The sequence below is a fragment of the Fragaria vesca genome, linkage group LG6 (assembly GCF_000184155.1).
Source record: "Fragaria vesca subsp. vesca linkage group LG6, FraVesHawaii_1.0, whole genome shotgun sequence".
NCBI classification, from domain to species: Eukaryota; Viridiplantae; Streptophyta; class Magnoliopsida; order Rosales; family Rosaceae; genus Fragaria; species Fragaria vesca.
In genome coordinates this window covers 30,950,977-30,960,080 of record NC_020496.1, presented here as the reverse complement: position 1 = coordinate 30,960,080, position 9,104 = coordinate 30,950,977, and the positions used below count along the sequence as shown (strand labels likewise).

The following is a 9,104-nucleotide window of genomic DNA, read 5'->3' as shown; positions in this document are numbered from 1 at the left end:
GAGAGAGAGAGAGGGTAATGAATAGTGTTTGAAGATTCTGAGAGAAAGGAAAAAAGAAGAGGGGAAAATGCAGGCTTTAACAACCAAGAGTGAGACGTATGAGAGAGAGCAGTGTCAGCATCACCTACACTAGATCCAACAACATTATTACGTACGACTCTGTAGTGAAAAATTAGCAAGAAAATGTGATATAATGCATATACACAGTAACACACTGCAGAAACAAACACACACACACAGCTACAAATTATATAATTGGCCTACTGGGATATCAAGCCGGCCTCGTGGTTTTCTTCCGCGTAGGTCCCCTAACGTCAGTACTCATTAGGCTGTTGCTGTTCACTGACAGTTGTTAAAGCCAACAAGATCGGCCTTCAGTTGGAATTATACAACCCAGAAATCCCAGTAGCTAGATTATCATCAGTTTGGACGTCGACCTTGAAGGCCTTGCATTTGTGTAATGAATTAAGGCCAATGAGATAATCATCTTGCAGTTCGATCATGGTCGACAGATGAGCTGCTGGTTTCTCCAGGAAGCATAGTTTTGACTTTTGACAGAACTGCGGACTGGGGAACTTATCGGTTAAAAACTTGGTGAAAACGATCGAGTAAAAGGAAAGGTGCATCTATCACTTTACAGAAAGTAATACTAGTATGCAGTTGGAGCATAAAAGTGAAAGTAATACTAGTACTGGTACTAATCCTGAGTTGTTACCTGGTGATGAATGATGATGGTGTTCCATGCATGCAGTTGGAACATAAAATAGTGAGGCCTGATGTTTCTGACAGATGGATTTTGTTTTTGACTTGGAGAGCTGGAGACATTTTACTTCTCTTGTACGTGGGTGTGAAAAATTAATGTAGCCAAAAAGCCGACAAATACACCTAAAAGGAGCACACAAGTCTAAATCATTCGAGTCCATTAAGCATGAGCCCAAAGCATCTTTTCACAGGCTCTAACTTGCAAAGCCCATTTGAAGTCCATGGTGCAAAACACAAAAGAAAGTCCATATTTCATAAAGCCCCATAAATATTGAGGCAGTAGTTGTGAAATCAAACTAATTCAGAGAGAGCAACAATCACTTCGCAATAATGTTATTGCAAAGATTTAATTGCCAAAATTCTTCTTCTAAATCGATAAATATGGAAAGAAAGGAATGATTATGTCTTTAGAAACTCAGTTTTAAGAAGGAGACTCATGTCAATGGTTGAAGACATCAAGCAAATATGTGTGTTTTGAGAGCTGCTCTGTTTCAGCATGTCTTTCGATAAGTTAATTTTCTAGCGGATGTCCTTGCAAACCTGGCCACATAAGCAACATGGATGCTGACTTGAAAAAATATTTCTCTCTTTAGATCATAAATGAAGTGCTATTTGACACTTACAGTGAGGTTGTAAACTTGAACCACGATTTACAAAATAAGGCTGAAAAGTCATATGTTCAATCAATAAGGAAGAAACCATTGCACTATAATAGACTAAAAGTTACATGTTATATGCAAAAGGGATAAAGAACTCTAATGAATCAAATATAGTGTCTCCTAACAAAGATGCTCAACATAGAAATCATATATATCAATGATTAAAACAAAATTCAAAGAGAACTATCTGTACGCACTTGATTGAGACGAAAAAATCAATTAATAATCATCTTTTAAATCCGAGTGATAAGAGAGATAGAGATGTACAAGCTCGGGTTTGACGGCTTCGATCTCGCTCATGATTGAGTTTCACACCATCCATCTCGAAGTTGAAAGAGTCTCTTCAATTCTTGACAATACAATTCGAAAAAAGAATGATGCTCTCTACCTTTTTGAGACCTTAATACTGACTTGCGAATTAATACTAAAATTTGAAAACTCGTTAGGCGTTACGAAGCAGAGAGCTGGACTTGCTTATTTTAGAACACACTGCCGCAAGTGTGAAGAAACCCGACATGTCGTAAGACTAAGGTGACAGGTGTCAACCAACAGCGCCTGTCTTCTTTAAATAATCCCGGATTCCATCTTCCGGTTCGTAACCAACAATCAAAATCACAGTCCCAAACCCCCAACCTTCCTTCTCTCTCGATCCAGTGGTTTTTCTAGGGTTTAACCCCAACCCAAAAGCTTCAATCTTTCCCTCTTCTTCACTTCCCTTTCACCTTCCCTCTTTCTCAATTCGGACCCAATTCGCTGCTTCGCGGACTACGGTGGTCTCTCCGAGCTCAGCTTCTACTCTCCAATTGCATCCCCTCAGATCCCAACACCCCAGCTTCTCCGGTAAGCTTCTTCTCTAGCTCTTTAGCTTCCTTTCATCATTTTTCTTGGCCCAATTTGTTCAATTTGAAATCTTTGAATTCGGAAGTAAGAAACTTAGGGTTTGGTCCGCTAGTGAAAATTGGAAGCTCCTCTTTAATTTCAGAATAGAATAAACTATATCGAATTGAGTTTCGGCTTTTCGCTATATAAAGATTCGTTTTTTATTGCATTTTGTTAGGTTGTAAGCAGATGGAGTGTTGTGGGTGAATAATGTGGTTGTTTGGTGGTTTTCGGAGGCAATGTTGTATTGAATGTATGGTGTTGCGTGATATGAGGGGTTGAATATGAGCGATGGAGGTGGGGAGAGTGCAAGAGAGCATGAGCAATCCAATAGAATCACACTGAGAAAACCGAGCTGCGGCGATGACTTTGCGCGAGCTGTTTCCAAGATTGCTGTAGCGCAGGTGTGCGAGGTTGTGGGGTACCAGAGTTTCCAGTTGTCTGCGCTTGAGACACTGTCGGATGTTGCTGTTCAGTACATTCGTAACGTTGGGAAGACGGCACATTTGTATGCAAATTTGTCTGGGAGGACGGATTGTAATGTGTTTGATATCATTCAAGGGTTGGAAGATTTGAGCGCGGCTCAGGGGTTTGCAGGCGCTTCGGATATTAATCATTGTCTTGCAAGTTCGGGGACGATAAAGGAGATTTCTCAGTATGTTGCTGAAGCCGAGCATGTTCCATTTGCCTACACTATTCCTCGGTTCCCAGTTGTTAAGGACAGGAAGCTGACTCCGAGTTTTTGGCAAAGCGGGGAAGAGACTCCTGGAGAGCATATACCTACTTGGTTGCCTGCATTTCCTGAACCACATACTTATTCCCGATCAACAACATGCAATGAGGGAGCCACAGAGCCTGACAGTGCATTGGTTGAGCAGGAAAAACAACAAAGAAATGTAGAGCGGGCCATGCTGAATTTTCATCATAGGCTAGTATGTAATGGGATGGAAGGACCCTCTCTTGACCCTGGGGATGGTGTAAACGCGAAACAAGCAAGAGAAAGCAACCCTTTTCTTGCTACACCTCTGCAATTTGGGGAGACAGAAGTATCTCAGGTTACTCTTCCAGCTAAACTGTCAATTGAGGCAACAGAGGAAACTCTTAAGGCTGAGAACCATGCCAAGGATAAATGTTCTTCAGTGCTGGAGACCTTTGCCCCAGCCATTGAAGCAATCAAGAACAAGCCGTTTGAAGTAGAGGAGGATCAAAAGACTCTTTTGAGCAGGAAACCCACTGTGCAATTTAAGATTGGGATGTCAAAGAAGTCTTTGGGTACTATGTTATATTCAGGGCCACATAAGAAGGGTTTTGAGGAAGTGTATCCCTGGTTTGGGAGAGAAAATGAAAAGGATGAAAAGAAAAGGAGGGCTGAAAAAATACTCAAGAACTCCATGGAAAACTCACAGGAGCTTGCTCAGTTGTAAACTAGATTGTTCTTTACTGAAAATTGTACACTTGTTTAGGAGACTGGTAGTGGAAGCTGGTTCACATAGTGTTGTCTGCATATGAACACTATAGAATGGATATTACAAAGTTCTGGAGGGAAATTTCCCACTTTAACAAGTTCTTGAGGTATGTCAATGTCAGTTGCTGTGCTCAACCCAATTAATGATTCTTTCTAATTGAAATTATATGTTCCCTTGATATTTCTCTGAATGCATGCACAACTTTTTACTTCCATGCTGCCGTTTCCTTTATCTCTTTATATACATCTAATTGTTTACTAAACAATATCAAACATGTATAGCGTGCTAACTCTCTTACTAAACAATATCTTGTAATTTTATTTTGGCAATCTCAATTTTGGCTAGTAAACAGATGCAATAGTTTGCTGTTTGTAGTAATTGGCTTTTGTTGGTTGAAGCTACATAAGATTTCAAGAACTTCTTTCAATAAACTTATTAACTGGTTTATAAGTAGACTCTAAGAGAAAGAGTGAGCGGGAGTTCTATCTCCCTGAGGATCTTGTAATGCTGGTCTTGTCCCAGAAACTTGGTACTTTTTGCCCACTGTGTACTTCTCTTTTGCAGCTGAGCATTATTTTATTAGTTTTATTAGACCATTTATATGCATATTTAATCTTTGGAGAAGTGAGGTTTGATATATGTGCCATCTATGTTGATCTTAACGGATGATATAACTTGTTTACTATTATCGTGAGACCAAAATGTAGTACCCTGTTTAACTTACATGTGTATCAAATTTACTAAACTTTAAACCCAGTAGTTCTGATATTAGAGAATAGAACCAAAACACAGGAATAAAATGCCCTTTCCCCATGAAAACGCCCCATAAACCTTTAACATAATATCAAAATGTAGTTCAAATTATGTGTTCCATCAGCTTGAATAGCTTCTATCAAAGATTTACATGTTAGAGAGGAGCTAAACCTTAACCCCGTAATTGTGATTTGAGAAGATAGACCAAAAGATAGTAAATAGAAGTCAGATTCATTGCCTGCAATCACCCCTCACAGTTTGAGCTTCAAATACTGCCTGACATCCAATACCACAGCCCCAATTTCACAGTCACAATCAGTTCCATTCCCTTATCGTCTACGCTACCATTCAGGTTTTTCTAAAACAATGTTACCAGAGCCCCTTCTTGGAAAACAGTTGCCTGCAATGCCCACCGGACCAACCCGCATGTTGAACTGCTTCTCCATTCACAATTTCAGTTATCAAGTCTTTAAAGATCAATCGCTCAACATTCAACACTATGCTTGGAATTTCACCATCACACTCTGTCCAATTCTGTGATTGATCCATGAAATTTTCCAACAAGATGCTTGTCAAACTTTCATCTTCATCATCTATGTTGCCATTCAAGTTACATCTTTGTAGCTGATCAACCTGGGAACATAATTCTGTCAAAAGCCGCTGCCCTCTTGGTTTCCCTTCTGCCAGCTTGTTTTGTGAGAACCATGGCTTGTTCTCCACAACTAATTTTTGAACTAGGAATTCATTGACAACATCGAACACTAGCTTTCTTTGATTTGTTTCGTCCGATTGGGATTGGAGATTCTTTTCGCATCTCTTTTCATCATCACCATGATGCTCTATATCTGCCCTGATTTCTTCCAGTGCAAGGAACAAATTAGAGTTGATCAGGTGGTCTAATGTGTGGAGCTCAATGGTCGTCCAAGCTGATTCGAGATACGTAAGAATTCCTGATGCTAGCAATATATCTGAAATGTACTTGTGGTCTGGATTTGAGCGGTCACAGAGGAGAGTAATGTGGTCGAGGATGGGTTCTTCATGTGTGCTTCTCATACGTGCATGGTTCTGAATTAGGTGCTTCAGGTTCTCTAGCCTATTATGGTCAATCTCCGCACCAAGACCAGTTCTGAATAGCAGACCGTCCATTGGTCCATACTCTGCTTCATCCAGATTTTGCCCGTCATCATCTGCAGCAAGAAATTTGAGAAAATTCAATATAGAGATATTTGTATTCTATACCTATAATCAGGTGTCCCATGCACAAGAATTTTACCTTTAAAGGCATTTGATATCTTCTTCACAGGAGAAGGTGAGTCGTCCCTATAGAATGTAGAATCAAGAACGGAGATAGGACTTGGTTGTTCTAACGAAGCTTTCCCAGGTTCTGCTTTTAACCTATCATCACTTAGCACTACTTCTGGGCTCTGCATGAAAGAAAAGAAAATAACCTGTTAAGCAGAAAAGCAGATTTACTTGTTTGAATGAATGAGAGCAAGAACAAACTTACGTTTTGTTTTTGGCTGTGCCGCTTCAAGTACATAGCTTTCATTGTGTCTGACTGATGACTGCTTGTGGCTTCTGTATCTGCATGCGAGACCAAGCTGCTGTTGCTCTCAGAATGCTGAGAAGTGGTATCATCTTGGTGACTCACAGCTCTTGTACTGGTGCTAGTTTCACTCAGTTGGCAATTGAATTGGTGCAAACTGGCAGATTTTGACCCAAGTTTTCTACCTGGGGTGCTTGCTTGTGATGATTGCCTACTGCGTTGCTGTCTGGTCATGCTTGAATCTGATGATAGAGTGGCGGTAGGAGATTGCTTTTCCAATCCAAGTCTTCTGTTTTGCAGTCTTGGGCTTGTGATGCTTCTACTTGGAACCGGGGAATTTTCTTCACCCTGGGGCATCTTTGGTTTTTGTGCAGCTCTAGAAGTTCTTACATCAGATTTCTTGTCAATGGAGTGAAGGCGTCCATTGAAAGAATCACTGGTATGAATGTTTCTTGGAGTCAAATCTTTGGCTTTCCTCTCAAGCAATTCCTTTCTGTTGTCACCAGGGTTGCTAGTCCGAAGCTTCCGCAGACATGATGTGTTGTCCATGGAGATCGCAGTGGAAGCAGAGTTGTGGGTTTTCTCCATGAGTTTACCTGGTTTCATGATGATGATCGGTGATTTGTAACTCTTTGGGGATTTGGAACCCATGGCTGTGGCAGGAAGTGATGGGCCACTTTTTATATTTCTCTTGCTTGCTGATATTGTGCTCTCAGACAATACACTTTTGTTGCTTACTTGAGAGGGATAATTTGAGGCTCCTTTTTTGCTCTCCGAGTTTTCCTTGGTCTTCTGCATTGCTTCAAGTATCTGTTTAAGAGCTCGGAGGTCCGTTCCTGATTTCTTGAACTCAAGTTCTGCTAGTCTCTTCTCCATTTCACCATAAACTGTAGGTGATGACTTTGGTGCTTTTGTAGGTTCTTCTTGACAGTTGAAAGTTGATTGAGGAGAACCTTTGCTTCCATGTGGCTGCCTCCAAGGAGCTGTTTCTATTGGAAACTTGGAATTTGCGGTGCGCTTCATGACTGAATTGGCACTTATCCTCTGGGGTGAGCTGAACCCCTTCTGCGCATTACTTGGGAACCCAGACAAAACCTCTTGCTTGAATTCATCTGTTGTTCTTGATGATCTGGACAAGGGATCAAATCTGTCATATGGACAGGTATCAATCAGCCTCAATGGAGTAACATTGGTTGACTCTGACTCTGAGAGATCCAATCCCATCAACTTCGCAACAACATTCGATGGTCTTTTATAACTTCCTGGTTCTGGCTGCAGGTCAAGCATTTTGTCGCAGTGCCCATTCTCCCTCTGCAGATCCTTGAAGAAATGATTTGATCTTGTTTCGGGGCTGCAGGCCCTCCTTATGGAACGTTCTTTGCTGTCCAAAGAAAGCCTTGGGAGCTCTTTGAGTTTTGTTGTGGATTTCAGTGCATCTCGTGATGCCCTTTCATCATAAGACAGCCTTCTCGCTTCTTTCGGCACAAACCGCTTGCAACCATCCTTCTCCTCGTTGGACTTTCGATGTGCTTCCCGAAGCTTGGCATGAACTTGAAACGACTCACCAGCACCAGAAACCCTTGGCTTGACGGGTTTTAGTGGTTGTGAAGGCCTCGGGGAGTCGATGTATTTCAATATATGACCTACTCCATCTTTTCCTCCAGGTCTGATTGAAATGCCACGGGCTTCTCTGTAGGTCGAGTCAAAGGATTGCTGGCTTAAGGGCTTTGAAACATTCAGTTTGTTCATAGACAGGTCCTGAGTGTGTCTGTCATTGTAAATCGTTTGGCCGGATGAGGATTGCTCTTGCTGAGCTGCTTTGTTGTATTCAAGAGATGATGAGAAGCTAGATGAACAAGAAGATGATGAAACAGTGGTTGTGGATGATTCTGTGGAGAACCATCTCTCTTTGACAACCTTTTTCCGATTTTTATCCTGAAATTGCAAGTTGAATGTATTCAATGCCTCTGATCAAAACAAAACTGGAATACTAACAAGTGATCATGTTCTGAATTCTTACTGTAGCTTTGTGTTGTGCTCTGCTTTTGGGATCCATTTCTTGGTTGCCATTCTCACCTGTAAAAATGCATTTATATACGTAAATATTTACATGCTAGATGTTCATGAGAATGAATTATATTACAATTAACAGTTTCAAGATTTAGCAAATTTTACGCATATGAAACCACAAATGCAGATTTTTTTATTTTTTCTCTTCAAGTATATGTTATGCTAAATCTTCTGTTCTGTTCTCTGTAACTAGGAAAGTGAAATAGAAATAGCTTGTGGCAAACCATCAAATTATCATTGTTCAGAGAACTCGAAACTCTACTACTGTTCTTATGAGGAAGAAATACCTGGAGGAAGTCTCTTGTGGCTGTTAAGGCTCCGGCCGGAGAGGAAATGCCGGCGATCAAACAGCTGAAAAATCCCACTCATGCACCCAATTTGCTTATGGAGATCACGATTCTCGTCTCTAAATGAATGAAACACCTTTGCAGACATCTTCACCTCCTCTGTTCTCTTCTGCTTCACAAATCACACGCTTAACACCTATACACCTTTTAAGTTTCCAGTAAGGCAAAGGCTTAAAGTATTGCCTTCAAGAATTGTAGGAGACCCAAAATCCTTGAACTTAATAAATGTTTAGAGGCTTCAAGCTTTCAGCTTTTGCTCAAGTCATTGTGACACTAGTTCTGCAGTTACTTAAAAGTCATGAAGAAACATGCGGTAATGCTTCTATGTATGACCTTCCTGCCAGAGAATTAAAACAGAGAGATCCTTTTTTCCCAGAAACTTGAGGAATACTGGAACAAAAGATTGCTTCTTTGTCTTGGGAGTATGTAAAAGGTTTGTATGAAACAAAAGAGGAGGAGAGAAAGGAAGAAGTATGAGAAAACACAACAAACCCAGAATGTGTAGCTTACTTGCTCTCCCCTGCCTATGAGAATGAGAAATAAAAACAAATTCTTTTTGGGTTTCACAGAACTAGGCAGACAAAATCTTGCTACAAAACCAAAAGAAACAAAAGGAGGGACA

General features: G+C 40.7%; 2 protein-coding genes across 2 annotated transcripts; one reads left to right on the top strand and one right to left on the bottom strand.

Moving 5' to 3' along the window:
• The first annotated feature begins 2,016 nt into the window (after nucleotides 1-2,016).
• Nucleotides 2,017-3,843, top strand: LOC101292232. Its single transcript, XM_004304174.1, has 2 exons — nucleotides 2,017-2,261; nucleotides 2,479-3,843. Exon 2 carries the CDS (start codon nucleotides 2,585-2,587, stop codon nucleotides 3,722-3,724), a length of 1,140 nt encoding a protein of 379 aa, XP_004304222.1. The 5' UTR covers nucleotides 2,017-2,261; nucleotides 2,479-2,584; the 3' UTR covers nucleotides 3,725-3,843.
• Nucleotides 3,844-4,606: 763 nt separating this feature from the next.
• LOC101295071 (protein LONGIFOLIA 1-like) lies at nucleotides 4,607-8,570 on the bottom strand. Its single transcript, XM_004306015.1, has 5 exons — nucleotides 8,423-8,570; nucleotides 8,086-8,141; nucleotides 6,027-8,000; nucleotides 5,793-5,943; nucleotides 4,607-5,706 (listed from the first exon to the last, which is right to left on the bottom strand). The coding sequence occupies exons 1-5, from the start codon at nucleotides 8,568-8,570 to the stop codon at nucleotides 4,889-4,891; spliced, it is 3,147 nt and encodes a 1,048-aa protein (XP_004306063.1). The 3' UTR covers nucleotides 4,607-4,888.
• Between the last annotated feature and the right edge of the window lie 534 nt (nucleotides 8,571-9,104).

Coding starts and splice junctions, on each gene's coding strand:
- LOC101292232 (XM_004304174.1), top strand. CDS start 2,585: ATGAGCGATGGAGGTGGGGAGAGTGCAAGAGAGCATGAGCAATCCAAT.
- LOC101295071 (XM_004306015.1), bottom strand. CDS start 8,570: ATGTCTGCAAAGGTGTTTCATTCATTTAGAGACGAGAATCGTGATCTC. Junction 8,142..8,422: donor CCACAAGAGACTTCCTCCAG/GTATTTCTTCCT, acceptor GCATTTTTACAG/GTGAGAATGGCAACCAAGAA. Junction 8,001..8,085: donor GAGCACAACACAAAGCTACA/GTAAGAATTCAG, acceptor TTGCAATTTCAG/GATAAAAATCGGAAAAAGGT.